This window comes from Bos grunniens, chromosome 4 (assembly GCF_055505025.1).
Source record: "Bos grunniens cultivar Pamir isolate PY7600 chromosome 4, Bosgru_T2T1.0, whole genome shotgun sequence".
NCBI classification, from domain to species: Eukaryota; Metazoa; Chordata; class Mammalia; order Artiodactyla; family Bovidae; genus Bos; species Bos grunniens.
Window position 1 is genome coordinate 47899665 of NC_141168.1, and position 16066 is coordinate 47915730.

General features: G+C 41.2%; 1 protein-coding gene across 1 annotated transcript; it reads left to right on the plus strand.

Annotated features, from left to right (window-relative positions):
- Positions 1-2313: 2313 nt before the first annotated feature.
- On the plus strand, positions 2314-15308 carry SRI (sorcin). The gene is made up of 8 exons (XM_086396271.1): positions 2314-2389; positions 3294-3377; positions 5394-5463; positions 10810-10853; positions 11663-11810; positions 12049-12162; positions 13379-13437; positions 15100-15308. Exons 1-8 carry the CDS (start codon positions 2339-2341, stop codon positions 15124-15126), a joined length of 597 nt encoding a protein of 198 aa, XP_086252397.1. The 5' UTR covers positions 2314-2338; the 3' UTR covers positions 15127-15308.
- Positions 15309-16066: the final 758 nt, after the last annotated feature.

Here is a 16066-nt window from a genome sequence, read left to right on the forward strand (position 1 = left end):
AACTAAATAAATAAGTAGGATTAAAAAGGTTCTGCACCGCAAAGAAACAACATAATGAAAAGGCAACTCACAGAACAAGAGAAAATATTTGCAAGACATATATCTGACAAGAAGTTATTCTCTAAAATTTTAACAAAGAAGATACACAAATGCATAGCAGGTATATGAAAAAATGCTCAGTGTCACTAATTACCAGGGAAATGCAAATCAAAACCACGAGATATCACCTCATATCTGCCAAGATGGCTATCATTATAAAAAGAAAAAAAAATAGACAATAAGTGTTGGCAAGTATGTGGAGAAATTGGAAATCCTGCACATTATTAGTGGGAACTAGAAATGGTGAGGCTGCCATGAAAACAGTGTGGAGTTTCCTCAAAAAATTAAAAGTAGAATGACCATATGATCTAGCAACCCTACTTCTGGATATATATCCCCAAAAAAGTGAAAACAGAATCTCAAAGAGATATCTGCACCCATGTTCACAGCAATATTATTCACCAATAACCAAGATGTGGCAGCAACCCAAATGTCTATCTATACACGAATGTTTTTCAGTGTGGCATATATCACACAATGCGTTGTTATCCCGCCTTAAAAAAGGATATCCTATCATATTCTGCAACATGGTTGAATTTCAAAGGCACTATGCTAAGTCAATTACAAGAAGACAAATACTGCATGATTCTATTTATATGAGGCATTTAAAATAGTCAAACTCATAGAAACTGAAAGTAGAATGGTGGTTGCCAGGGCCTCTGAAGAGGAAATGGAGAGTTGTTTCCTGGTAGAGATCTTCAGTCATGTGAGAGGAAAAGTTTTGGAGATCTGCTCTGCGGCACTGTGGATGCTTTTAACAATAGTGCACTGTACACTCGGGCAGGAAGATTTCAGGTTGTGTTTTTACTACAACAAAAATACTAGGGAAAAAATAAAACCTTCCATATAGGCCAAAGGACTCATATCTCTAATCTACCTTGACGATGACTGTGGTACTTGAAAATAGGAATCAACTTCCTGAATCAAACACAAAGCAAGTAATATATAGTTGATTTGATATAAGACAACAGGAAATACTAGAATTTTTCTCACAATTCAGGACTTTCATTTTGAGGTTTGTGGGATCCAAAAGGAGAACTCCAGAGGGAAGTTTATACATGAGAGGAAAACAATGACCCTAGTGAGAACCCAGTCCACCACATGAGCAAGCCCTGTCCCACACACAGCAGGCGCTCCAATATTTGTTAAATGTCGATGACTCATTCAATTTTTCTGTGCAACCTCCATAGCAAATACTGTGAATCTTGCTTATTGTTACATTTCTTAAAACAATAAGAAATTGTTGAAAATTCAAAGAATTCTGCGTGATAGAAATTGCACGAAACAAAACCAAACCAGAAAATCTCACGTCTGAATTGCTTCAAACTGTTAAACTGGGTGAAAAACAAAGCTGTGAATCATGTAAAGAAAACTGTTTCCTGAATCACCTGAATGACACTCCAAGATCCAGCTCTCTTACCTTCCTGACAAGTGTGTTTTTTCACCAACACACTCTTTGCCTGCACTAAACTTTTCTTGCATAAAAAGTAGCTGAGTGATTTTGGAGACGGGATTGTTTTGCCTGAATCATCCAGATAATTGGAACAACTCAACTTATAAGAACAATCCGGCCGAGGCTGCCCTGCCCAGTAAGTGCCCGCTGTCCTCTTCAGGCCATATCCGAGTCACATCCAGCTTAACCTTGAGATGACCGTGTCGCCTAGGAAGGAAACACACCGTTATTGTTGAGTGAAATGGTCAACCGCAAACCGACGCTCCAAATGAGCTCAGGTCCTGAAATTCACTGCTGATGTCCAAAGACACTTTCGCAGCTTGGTTTTCTGACGTCTCTTTTCCCTGAGAGCATCTCAGAGCTGCCCTAAGGCATTCGGCCCCTTCCCCCAATACCACACTTTGCTTCCAGCCCCGTAGGCCTGTCCAATAAATTTGTTTAAAATACAAAACGTAGCAGAAGATGCTCGAGCAGGAAGAGAAAAAGAACACCCGGCGAAACGGGTTGGTGTTGGAACGTGCCATTCGTTTTGAAGGGAGGAGAATCCCAGGTGTGAATTGCATCCAGCGTGTGAAGTCACTTACCAGACCTCGGGTTCTTCAGGGCCTGAAAAGAGAAAACACCAAAGACCGGGCGGCGCGCAGGAAGGGGCGGAGGCCGGGAGCGGAGCCTGGCGCGGGCGGCAACCTCAGGCGCGTACCCCGCGGCCCCGGTGGTGCGGCCCTGGGCGGTCCCCGCGGGCAGGCGGGGAGGCGGGAGGTGCTGGGCTGCGGCGCAGAGTGCAGCATGGCGTATCCCGGGCATCCTGGCGCCGGCGGCGGCTACTACGCAGGCGGGGTGAGTACTGCTCGCGCGGGCTCGTGGCCTGGGCTCGATCCCTGGACGCCCGGGGCTCCGAGAAGCCACACGGGGCATCTCGGCCGGGGCGGCTCCCCGGCGCCCCCGCCCTGCCCGCTGCGTCGCCCAGCGCCCCCGCCGGCCGGCCTCGGTCTCCGGCGACCTCCTTCCTTCTGTCCCTTCTTCCCCCTGGGTTGCTGCTTGGGGCCGGGACGCGCGTAGGTTTGACCCAAGAAGCCCACCCTGTGCCTCCCGGATCCGCGGCGTGAAATCATGCAACTGGGGTGTTGCCTTCCGCTCCGCCTTCCCTAAGAGCAACAGCCATTTTACTCTAGAATGGTCCTGCGATCCACTTCTCTCTCCGAAATTGAGAAAAACGGGGAAAGTCAGGGAAAGTCCGCTAGAGTCAGAGACTTACGGGAGGAAGGCAGCCTGGCCCTGAGTCTGGGACGGGCATCCTTTTGGGAACTATTTCCTAAAAAGAATATTCCCTAGCCGTGACACACCTCACCCTCCCGAGGCTACACCTGTCTCCGAACGCTTTAAAAATACCATAAACGCTAGGGGAAAATATGTAAGACAATTCTGAGCCCTGCTGGTAAGTTGCATGGCCAGGTTGCATTCATCTCAGTAAACTGCAGGTTAATGGGGATTTGCAGAGGTTACTTCATTTATGCTGATGTCATTGTCAAGACAACTAATTTTGATCCTAGCTGCGGGTTTTTAAATTATAACTGGGGTGAGAATGGGAGAAAGGGGAGGAGTGATTTTACGTAGAGAGTTAAGGGAGGTGGGGGGGAGAGGAGCAAACGACTGACAGTGAACCTGACTTTGCACAAGGCACTGTATGGTGAAAGAATAAAACTTGGTCATCGGATTGATGCGTTTGTTCCTTGTCTTACAGTACGGAGGGGCTCCCGGAGGGCCTGCGTTTCCCGGACAAACTCAGGATCCGCTGTATGGTTACTTTGCTGCTGTAGCTGGACAGGTTAGCTCTTCCCTTTAACATTAAAGGAATTTCAGATTGTACATTTGTATTAACCTTTGTTACAGTCACACGGAAACACGACTATTCCTCTGGAAAAGAATTCCTTTGCTTCTGTTCAAGAAAAAAGAGAGAAAGAGAAGGAAGTTCATGGGCAGTTATTTATTTTTGAATATTCAGAACAAACTCGGACAACGTGTTACCCATGCTTATGTTCAATTCAGAACTAAACTTGTGATTGAATTAGGGTCAGATTGAACACAATAAGCTAGTATAAATATGCTTTGAAGATATGTAAGGTAGAAAGATGTCTTTAGAACTGTGAATTGTCAGGGTCCAGACAGTGAATTTCCAGAGAGGAAATTCCAGGTCGAATCATGTAGTACCAGTAATTCTGTAGCCAGATTCTGAGGGACATTTTCTTTGCATTGAGTTTGACTGTTAATTACCCCCTTAGAAAATGGGTACTTCAGGTAAAAACCCACTAGCTTCAAAATAAGAAAGGTACTTTCTTCTTGCTGTCAGGAAGTTAATCTTGTGGTCAGTTTATTTTTTCTTTGATGCTATTACTAGGTCAGCCCTTCCATGTCCTTGTTAGGTGTTGTGATCTATTGACCCAGAGAGAGAATTAAGGTCAACACCCCAAGACCTTTCACTTTACATTCTAGTTGTGTGACAAGTGGTAGTTCATCTTGGAGGATGCCTTTTTCCTCAGCTACCAGGTCACCGTATATACCATACTGCTGTTATAATCCAACATGTTCAAAGAGGACGTTTGTGCTTATGAATTCAACCTAGCTTTCTTTTAATCAAAAGCTAGAAATAGCACAGTCTTAATGTGAAAATGCCTGTAGTCTATTATGGGATAAAAACGTGTGACCACCTTTTAGAACAGCACTGGAAGAAATACAGTTTGAGAAACTGAATGGAAAATTGAGTCTAAAACGGAAAGAGCTTCCCCTTAAGTATCTGCTTCACCTGTTAGTGATCAGTATCTTTGAAACCACAAGACACGGCAAAGCTCAAGTCTCTGCATTCTTAGATTGCTGGTACCAGGAGCCATGAAAGTGACCCCAGCTGCTTAGCTTTCAGCAGCCCTGGTCTGCAGCAGCATGTCCATCGTCTTTCACATTATTGATCCTGCGTGTCATCTAGATTGTATAATAGTCATGAACTTGAGGATTTAAAATCTTTAACGTGTTTCTAGTTCTGACCTAGGTCAGCCAGTGAATAGGCATGGAGAACTTGTCTTCCAGGTATAATTGTGATCTGAAAAAACATTCATCATATTCTAAGCAAAGGCGATCACAGAGGCTGCTTTTTGTGGGAACCAAACTTTTCATTTACTGATGTCATCTCTGTACCCAGCCCTCCACCCCCTCAACAGAAAAAAAAAAAGCTAGGACAAGTAATAGAACTTCTAATGAAATACATAAATAATTGTATTTTAAATTGCTTACTTTGGCAGTTTCCTAGTTCAGAGTGAGAGTAGTTAAGGATAGGAGCTAGTTGTATTCATATGTTTAAAAATATGTCTCACTGAATTCATCTTACTGTTTTATTAAGAAGAGTAACCTTATACTTTAGAAGTTATGCCAAGTCTAATTCAGGAATCTATAGGAAATGACAAAAAGATATTGGTAATACCAAAGCATAGGTGTAAGCAGCTTTCAGACTTGGTAATTCTTATGTAATGATTGTTGCAAATAAAGCCTGAAATTGAATACCCACTTTACCTAGGTACTAAGAAAGGTATTTTTGGTATATGTCCTTAATTATCCATTTGTGGAAGAACCTTGAACAGTTTCCTTTCTTTCTGTAACTTATTGTTTGGGGAAGTAGAGTGAAGAAAAAGAATGCCTACTTTTGAAAGGCATCTATTTAAAGTCTCATGCGTGATAATATTCATTTTCTTTATTATTAATGGTATACTGAATGCTGAATGTAAACAAAGAACTGGAAGGTACAAGTCACTCCTGTAAATCCTTTTCCTGTTTTTTTTTTTTTTTTTTCCAAAAGGATGGACAAATAGATGCTGATGAACTGCAAAGATGCCTGACACAGTCGGGCATTGCTGGAGGATACAAACGTGAGTTAGCAGCCCCAAAGTGTCTCGGAAATCTCTTGTGTTTCAGATGTCACTTGTGATTATTAAAGCCTTCAAGAAATCTGAGAGTTTCTGAAATGGCAAAGTTAAGAATTTCAGAAGCTGGATTTATTTCTTTTGTATTTCAAAATGCTCGTTTGAAGATAGTTCTTACTGAATCATCCCACACTACCCACCAGTTTAGTGGGTGTCTTGGATCTGGGTTCCGGGTGTCTGGAACCATTCAAACCAATAAGACATGTGGCCTCCTCCTCAGAAAACGAGGTAAGGTGCTGAAATGAAATCCTCCAGGTCAGGTGTCATTAATGATAGGAGCTAACATTTGCTGCTCCCTATTTGCCAGGAGCTTATTCTGGCTCGAACATGGTGTCACTTAGGGCTTTCGGTGGCCGGTGCTTGGCACCTGGTCCCAGGGTGACCTGTTCTGCATCCCTAGTTCTGAGTAGTTGGTCCTACCCTCCCTTTTCACAAGTGCCCAGTCCCCCAGCCCTAGTCCTCAAGGAGCCAGTTACACACTCCTGCTCTCAGCTCCTGGCAGCATGAATGCTCACCTTGACATCTCCCAGCTCTTTGCTCTTTCTACATCAGGCTAAGTAAGACGTACCCTTCCTAATTTCTAAACTCTTTATACTAGTCCTTCTTCCCGCTGCCCCCTAGTTCCTCATAGACTTCCCCCTGTGCTTATACCCACTTCCTTCCTTTTGAATTCTGCACGAGCTGCAGAGAGGGAACTCTTACCAGAATGCTCATTCCTGGCAGGGGCCTTCTCATTATCCCACACATACCACATGCTTCCCTTCAAATCATATCTTTACCATGATAGAACAGCGTCTTGGCTGATATGCATGACCTACCACCTTCTTTGCCTGCTGTTAATTGAGACAGAATATCAAATTAAAGCCTCAACTTCTTGGTAAGTTGTGAATTAAAACATTCGAACTAGGGGATTTCCTGACAGTCTGGTGATTAGGGATCCAGGCTTTCACTGCGATAGACCCAGGTTCAATCCCTGTTTGGGGAAATAAGATTCCACAAGCCGTTCAGCATGGCCAAAAAACAGACAAGCAAACAAACAAAAAACCCACAAACTAGAATTCACACCTGTGGACCTGTAGTGGCCATTTTTGACTGTTTGACAGGGCATAGTTACTATGTGTTTCTCTTTTTTAAACTATCAGCATATCCATTTTTATTATCCTTTGTTTTATGAATTTAGTATCCAATCACTATTTCCTAGTTGTGGGAATTAAAATAGAAACCTTTTGGATTTCTGTTATTTACTCTGGTCCTACTGGTCCTACACAAAAGAAGCCCTTTTCTCCATTAGGGATTGTTTTTTTTTTTTTTACACTATTGTAGGCAGTACATTTAAATTATTAACCTCAAGCAGTTGGGGCTGGTGAACAAAGGAGATCTAATAGCAGGGTTTCCACAAATTAGCTATGTCACAATACAGACTATTACTCTACTTCTGCTCGGTGGAAGAGGTGTGGCCAGTTTTAAAATCTAACAAAGTGGGCAGTGTATTCCTGTAGAGCAGTCCCTTTAGAAATTTCCTTTGAGAAAGCCACATTTAGTAATGACCTTAGATCACCGAGTTACCGAAAGGACATACCTATCACCTGAACTGTGTGATTAATCTGCTTGTTGTCATCTCGTTATGAAGGCTGTGCCTGCATTCTACATTGCTTCAGTCGTGTCTGACCATTTTGTGATCCTATGGACTGAACCCGCCAGGCTCCTGTGTCCATACGATTTCCCAGGCAAGAATACTGGAGTGGGTTGCCATTTCCTTCTCCATGAGACTGTAATAACCCACAAAACCATCCTGTTTGTGAGTGTCAGAGTGAGTGTTGTAATGGAGAAGTTATGTAGCCATTGGTCTTTTTCAACCCAGCTTCCAAACCAAAAACCACAGATGGGGACGTGGGAGACAGTAAAACCTATGGCATCTTCTTTTCTTGCCTGGAAAATGCCATAGACAGAGGAGCCTGGCAGGCTACAGTCCACGAGGCCACAAAGAGAAGAACACGACTGAGCACACACAGTGCATGGTATCCTAACCAGGTTAAGAGGGAGCAGTCACGCATAGAGGAGGTGTTGATGAGGGAAGTTGCTCTTTGAAATTATTTAAAATAGGCTTAGCATTATTTAAATTATTTAAATTGGCATTATTTAAAATAGGATTAGCATTAGTAAAAACTCTTTCTGGAGAAAAAAGAGAAATGAACAGGAGTTCTTCTCACCCAAACTAATAAGATGTCAGTGTTCTAACTTATCAGAACTGCCTGCCCAGAATAGTGAATTTTCTCCTTTGTTCCTGCCCATCTCAGTCCCTCCCTTCTCAGACCAGATTTCTGTTCTAACAAAGAACTCTAACCTGTCACTCTCTTCCTCTTAAAAATCCTGAGTAGCTCCATGGTGCCCATATAAAACAGAAGTTAGACAGCTTACTAGGAATTCAGTCCCCGATGCCCAGCACCCCCAACACTTTCTCCCCGCTTCTTTGCCTGTCTGGACTTCACCGCTTCTTTCCTTGCTTGTGCAGGTCCCCGGCTTTACATGACTGTCTCCAGATATCCCAAATCTTTCCTGTCATTCACAACTTGGCTTAAATGTTACCTCTTCTATCAAGTCTTTCTTTCAACATGAAGGAGCCTCTCACACTTCAAGATCTGGTAGTTTTTGGTGTCTCCATTATGGCTTACCCTCTTCTACCCTGTAGGAAATGACAGCCCACTCCAGTATTCTTGTCTGGAGAATCCCATGGACAGAGGACCCTGGCAGGCTACAGTTCATGGGGTGGCAAGAGTCGGACATGACTTAGCGACTAAACCACCACCACCCTGTGCACAAGACTTCAAACGGTCAGCCAGGGCAGGATCCAGTTTCACAGTTGTTATCTCCAGTGTCCCTGGTATCCTGAGCCCTGCACACCAGGAGTACTTAATAGGCATTTGATGAATTAATGAGTATGGGAGACTTCCTAAAATGGAAAAAAAAAAATACATATATATCCTTATTTGTATTTTGACTTAAGAAAGATTGGTATTTACCTAAGGGATTATACATTACTTCTAATTATCAGTGTAAATCAGAAGTGTCCATTTAAACTAATGCCTGATTCCCATGGTCAGATTCTGATCTAATTGTTCTGTGGTGATGCTAACTATACTTTAACAAAAGTTGTTAAGAGAGTAGATCTTAAAAGTTCTCACCACATGCACCAAAGGTAGCTATGTGAGGTGATACATGTGGTAATTAACCTTACAGTCGTTATATACATTCATCAAACCATTACATTGTATACCTTAAACTTACACAATGTTGTATGCCAATCATATCTTAGTAAAGCTAAAAAATTAATAATTATTGTTCTGTAGTATAGCCCAGATATCAGGGTCTTTTAAAGCTTTTGGGTGATTCTTGTAAGTGCTCAGGATTGAAAACCTCTGGTCTAGACTAGAGAGACTTCATACCTCCACACAATTTAAAAACACAACAAAGAATCAAGCAACTCTTTTTAAAGTGTTAAAAAAAAGTGCTGCCTTTTCTCACCTCCAAGAATTATCTCTGTGGATCAGATGGAGATTAAGGGACCAAAACAGAAAACAGTGTCCAACCTTTTGTTTCAGGGTTCTAAGCTATGCCAAACACATGAGTCTATTAAAAGTAGGAAACCTATGGTTTGTAACATTTGGAAACATTACAGCAATAAGAGTTAGCCTAGTGTTTTAAGTTCACTTTGGTTAAAGATTCAAATGAAGCTGGTAACAGCAGTAAATAATGTTAACTCTGTGTACATGTCAACAGCCTTGTGGAATTCATGCTGGCCTTGCCCACATGAGCCTTGTCCCTTCCTCCTCCTAGATTTACAGCTTCTTTGAACCTAAGACTACTCCCTCAGTCTTGGTAAGATGCAAGGAATTCTTTATTTTTAATTTGTTGCTACTCAGGTAGAGTACTATTAGGCCATAAACCAACAAGTGTGTTCTAGTTTGGTTGTCTAAGTGAGGCGTGGAAATACCCTCAGATCACCCTTGAGCCCTGAGTAAACTGAAAAGGCTTCTGAACAATGGCTTTCACTGAGTGGGTCATCCGGTCTTAGCCCAGAATGCTCTCCTTTGACTCACAATTCTAGCAAGCATATTTATTGTCTATAAAAAGAGGCCATAGGCAATTTGGGGGAGGAGGTGACCATTCAATGTCTGACATTAAAGGGAAAAGAAAGAGAAACAAATGATCTACACAGAGCTAGCAAAACCAACTAAAGTCAACTGTGCGTAGGAACAAAGCAACTGGATCCACCCATTCACCGTGGTGGATATAATACATTGTGGTTCATTATGGTGGATTGAACTCACTATATAACAGTTTCAAAGGCGAAAAAGAGTATAATACCTTTTATAAACTATGTTATAGGAAACTGTAAGCCTCAGAGAAGGCAATGGCACCCCACTCCAGTACTTTTGCCTGGAAAATCCCATGGACGGAAGAGCCTGGTAGGCTGCAGTCCATGGGGTCGCTAAGAGTCGGACACGACTGAGCGACTTCACTTTCACTTTTCACTTTCATGCATTGGAGGAGGAAATGGCAACCCACTCCAGTGTTCTTGCCTGGAGAACCCCAGGGACAGGGGAGCCTGGTGGGCTGCTGTCTATGGGGTCGCACAGAGTCGGACACGACTGAAGTGATGCAGCAGCAGCATGCAAAAATACAGATAATTATACAGTGAACTCCTCCGTACCCATCCGTCAGCATCAACAGTTATCAATGTGTTGCTCTTCTTGTTTTATCTATAAACCTACCCATTTTCTTTTAAAGCAGATTCCAGATCTCTTAACATTATTCTACCTACTGATAACTTCAGTGCATATTTTTCTTAAAGATAAGAACACTTTTATCCCCCAACTTAAAAGCCATGAATCACACCTAAAAATATTAACAGTACTAGGCCATACTTTTTTTTTTTTAAATTTTATTTTATTTTTAAACTTTACATAATTGTATTAGTTTTGCCAAATCTCATAATGAATCCGTCACAGGTATACATGTGCTCCCCATCCTGAACCTTCCTCCCTCCTAGGCCATACTTTTTTTTAAAAAAAGATTTCTATTAAATTTTTTAAAATCAAATTTGGGTTCTGGAAGTTCTATCTAGAAAATAAGCCTACTTCAAAGCTCCATGAATTTAGTTTTACATAAATTGAGCAGCGTGTAAGAATAAAAGTGTATAAATAATCACATTCCTATTACTTTGAATGTATCCAACATAATGTGAATTTTTGAAATCATATTAATATGTATGTGCTTTTCTTGATTTAACAGCTTTTAACCTGGAGACTTGCCGGCTTATGGTTTCAATGCTGGATGTATCCTTTACCTTGATGGCAGTCTAGAGTATTTTTTTCTGAATTAAAAAAAAAAAAAAAAACCTTGAAGGAATTTGTCTAAGAACTAATATTCAGTAAACACAAAGTGAAAAATGACCACAGAAAAGTTTTCCAAAATCATTAGCTTTTAAGATGTCACTTGGTGTGCAAAAGGAAGGAAGTTTAATAAGCAGAACATGTTATTTAAGAATTTGAGGAAGCATCATAAACAAACAAGTATAGAAACCAGAGCAGTCAAGGCAGCTTTTTTGCTGTGACATTGATTACCCTGCATGAGTCACACTGACCTTCAAGCAATGGGATTTTTTGTATCACGGTTGTTGGACTAGTTTAGTTACTGCTGATGGTATGGTGCCTTCATCCCACCTCATTTTCCAAAAGTGAAAACAGTGGGTCTGGGAGGCCTTGCCTTGGGAATATCAGGGCTAAAGAGGACCCTGGACAGAAGGGTAAGCAGCATAGCCTGGACCACCCGGAAAGTGCAGACCACTTTGGTTGTTACCGGTAGCTCACAATGGCCTTTTAATTTCCTTGTAGTCATTCGTATAGATGATCTCTTTCCCTCACGGAAAATACGTACTCAGAGCTTTTTCTCCATAGGCCTTTATTTTTATATCATAAAAATAAAATATATACAAAAAGAGTATCTTTTTGTCCTGTCATGCCTAAAAGAATGTACTTTTTTTTTTCAGCAGAAAGAACATTAAATCCCCTTATCCTTGATCTTTGATTTAATCATTAGAAAATGTTGCAAAATAAAGATGCTCTAATCCTTGATTACAGTTCAGAGAGACATGTCAGGCACAATGGGTTTCAATGAATTTAAAGAACTCTGGGCTGTACTGAATGGCTGGAGACAACACTTTATCAGTTTCGACAGTGATAAGAGTGGAACAGTGGATCCCCAAGAATTGCAGAAGGCCCTGACAACAATGGGTGGGTATGACTGATGCCATCTCTGTTCACTAGTAGTTTTTTGGTTTTGTTTTTTTGTTTAATTTATAAAACTAAGTACTATGTTTCTATTTTTAGAAATAGCACCTATCCATAATTTAAATGAGCCCTCTCCTAAAAAATTGGGCTTAAAATTATTTTTAATATTTTTCTTTTAATCCTTGAAATTGGAATTTTTTTTGTTTTTCTTTTTTTGCTGGATGCTTTTTCTTCCTTTCAGGATTTAGGTTGAGTCCCCAGGCTGTGAATTCAATTGCAAAACGATACAGTACCAATGGAAAGATCACCTTTGATGATTACATCGCCTGTTGCGTCAAGCTGCGAGCTCTAACAGGTGTGTGCTTTGAGATTGCTATTAGCAGGCCTGGCAAATAATTCTGTTTCCTCAGAAATTTTTCCCACATATTAAGTAACCTGCTGTTAAAATGATCCTAACTAAATTCCCTGGCAGTCCAGTGGTTAGGACGATGCTTTTACTGCCAGGACCTGGGTTTAAGCCTTGGTCAGGGAACTAAGACCTGGAGAGCTGAGTGGCTCAGGAGGGAAGAAAGAAATCCTAACTAAACTTTACTTTAGTGTTCTATAACATAAGTGTACCAAACTAATTGGGAAATTTTTGGTTACAGTATGAGCAGTATTCTGTGATTTCTCCCTAGAACATGAACTACTTGAAAAAAGCAGTAGCCCTCCATCCTAATTCCTCCTGTTGGAGAGTAATTTAAAGTGGTGGTCTGTGTTTCAGATGTCCTTCTCAAATGAGGCTGTATCAGTAATCTCTACTTTTCTCTCTTTTTTTCTTTCCTTTGTATGTTTTTTCCTGTTCCATTCCTTTCTTTAGTTTTTTTACCCTTTTTAATGTATGGTTTTATAATTTTTTTGCATCCTGACAAATTTGAGGCCAGATTCTTTTTTTTTCTAAGTAAATCCTTTTCATTTAGTAGGACAAAGCTCAAATGGATGGAGTACTTGATCACAGCTGTTTGTCATATTAAGGACACCATCCATCTCTGTGTGTGCACTCAGTCATGTCTAACTCTTTGTGACACTATGGACTGTAGTGTACTAGGCTTCTCTGTCCGTGGGATTCCCCAGGCAAGAAAACTGGAGTGGGTTGCCATTCCCTCCTCCAGGGGTTCTTCCCAACCCGGGAATCAAACCTGCGTCTCCTGCATTGCAGGTGGTTATGGCTGAGCCACTGGAGAAGCATCTGTTTCTTAACATATCTTTGTTAAAAAGTCTGAAATTCTGTACTTCCATCACAATTAAGGAATGGCCTCAGAAGTTGTGCAGCTTTTACTGACTTTGGGATAAGGCCTTTTCTTCCAACTCCAGGTTGGGAAAGACAGTTGGCCAACTTCTGCTTGCTGTGTTACTTAGCTGCATATTAAATTTATTCATATTGCTACAGTTGACTTCTTTGCTTTGGCCTTTTGTCTCTGTTGGTTGGTTATACAATTTGTTACTACATTTGAAACTCAGTGCTAACAATTAACTATTATGATTTCAGATGTTCTAAAAAAGCTAATAAATTTTACTGTTGGGTTTTACAGACAGCTTTCGAAGACGGGATACTGCTCAGCAAGGTGTAGTGAATTTCCCATATGATGATGTAAGTCTGAGTAAATTCGTAACTGAGTAAAAGAGATGTACAGCAATTGGGCATCCCTTTGAAGCTGGCTCTTTAGAGCATCTTAAGGACCCCAGAGCAGTTAAGGCTTACATGATCAGGAGTCACCATCCAAAATTTATTAATGTCATTTATTTGTCTTATCCATTGACCACTGTTTGTTGCATTAAACAACCGAGGTCAAGGCCCAGCTTTTCTCACTGATTGGCTGGATCACTTAGGCAGGTTTTTCATTGCTCAGAGACTATTTGAGGAAAGAATAATAATGCTGTCTTCACTAGACTGTTGTGAGATTTCAGTAAGAAATGTCCTTGAAAAACACCACCACACAGATGTTACATCTACTTTTGTCTCCTTTACATAAATCACCTCTGTCATTGAGAAATAACTTGCATGGATCGAAGCTGCACTTGGCACATTTGTGTTCTTCATTGAGGACAAAAGGCACAAACTTAAGTCATAATTTAAAACTGTATTTACTGTACAGCCACACTAAATGAGTCAGGATACAGACACATAACCAGTGTGAGCATAACCACGTGCTATCTTTGTTGGCCTTGGTTGGATAGACGCAGCACAGGTGGGGAGATGTTTGGGTGCATCTCCAGTTTTTGTTCAGCCATTGATAAACCACTTTTAGAATGGACATCACTGTGATAACTAAAAGGTTTCTCCATTTCAAAATACGAACATGCACATATTTTCGGTTTAGCAGCAGCTGCAGTTATGAGTACACTTTTAAAAGGCTGTTGCGTAAATATATTTACTTCTTTTGCTTAAAGGTGTATTCCCTCAGTGTGCATTAACTTCTCAGGTAACAGTCCCACTTTATTTCCAAGGATGGAGAGGCAGCCTGTGGGGTGGAAAGTGCACAGGCTACGGCCTCTCGCGGGGCCACTTAAAGGACGTCTATCTGAATGTCCTGACCAAGTTCCCTTTTCCCTGAAAGAGGGAGCGTCAGCTGGTCCTTGCAGGAATGCTGTAGGAATTAGCAGTGTCTAGGGCCTCACTGGTGGGGGAAGAAAGCCAAAGAAAACTGAGAACAGGAGCAGAAATTATTGCTGTGTGTTTGATAGTGAAGCAAACTTCACAGCAAAGAACTGGTGCTTGCACACTCAGGTTTCTGAATTACTGGAGAAGGACCAGAGAGTCTGTTTTTGTCACACTTTTCTGAACACTGTTTCTGTCCATATACTGACACACACGAATATTTTAATTCAGCAGATTTTAAAGGAATAAACTATTTTAAAGGCAGTCTAGTAGAATAGTGGGGTAAGACTGCAGCTCTGAAGTTCCCATGGGCCAGAACATTATAAATTCCACTGTTATTTATATTGTGAGTAGGTGCCTTTGATCATGATCACATTTAGAGTGAGATATTAATTTGGAATTTAAATAATTCTTTATGCATTAAGGTAGCATCAGCTTCCTATAAGAAGGTTTGATGTGAGGAAACCCTCTGGATTTTATATTAGGGTGCTTCAAGAAATGAACCTTTCCATCCATCATTTACTCTTATTTTTAAAACTATTTTTTTTTAACCCACAGTTTAAATGAATACGAAAATGGAAGCTGCGTAAAAATAAGCAGGGGTGTATTCCATGTTCTGGGGTCTGCAGTGTAACACTGGTTTCTCTCTTGCAGTTCATCCAGTGTGTCATGAGTGTTTAAATCAGGAGCAAGCTGTATGAACATAATCCACATTCCGACTGGAGTTCTCCTTTGCTCTTTGCCCTCAGCAATTGTGTGCAGACTTACACAGCCACTTTTCCTTAACAGCTCTTGTAAAGGTTTATTACTTTATGTATAACTGAAGTTTTTGTTTTGATAATAAATGCTTTGAGATGATACTATCATAAGATCCAGTCTGTTAAACACCATTTAGAACTTCCTTGAGCCACTGTCAGTCAAGCCTTATTTTCTTGTTAAGCCTCTTTTATGTAAATTCAGGTGTGCCAGTTGTTTAAGGCACATGATGTATTTTTCATTGTAAGATACTAAAACCTTTTCATCAGACTACAACTGTTGTCTCCCCTTTTTTAGAAGGGCTTTTACATCAGAGTGAAAGCTTTATACGTGGAGTATTCTTATGTAAATGGTTTATACCCACTTGGATACCAAAAAAAACCCACAAAAAACCTGGTGATCCATATCAGGATTCTCCTTGGTAGAAACTTAACACAGGCTTTAAGGATTATAGATACTTTGATGGCTCTATGAATAGACACACTTAAAAAGCTGTTGAAGGGAATATCCTGGCTAGGAAAAGTCCTAATCAGGGTTAGGACTCCATGATTCCACTGAAGGGGGCACAGGTTCAACTCCTGGTTGGAAACCAAGCCATGTGGCCCAAAAAACCCTGTTGAATAATGTAAGTGGCAAATACTATCTGTCACTAACCTCCGCCTTGTCATTATCCATGCAGACCTGTGTTCTGTACTGTACTTGGTCGCTCAGTCATGTCCAACTCTGCAACCCCATGGACTGCAGCCCACCAGGCTCCTCTGTCCATGGGGATTCTCCAGACAAGAATCCTGGAGTGGGTTGCCATGCCGTCCTCCAGGGGATCTTCCCAACCCAGGGATTGAACTTGGGTCTCCCCCTTTGCAGG

Coding starts and splice junctions, on each gene's coding strand:
- SRI (XM_086396271.1), top strand. CDS start 2,339: ATGGCGTATCCCGGGCATCCTGGCGCCGGCGGCGGCTACTACGCAGGC. Junction 10,854..11,662: donor TTATGGTTTCAATGCTGGAT/GTATCCTTTACC, acceptor ATTACAGTTCAG/AGAGACATGTCAGGCACAAT. Junction 12,163..13,378: donor CAAGCTGCGAGCTCTAACAG/GTGTGTGCTTTG, acceptor TGGGTTTTACAG/ACAGCTTTCGAAGACGGGAT.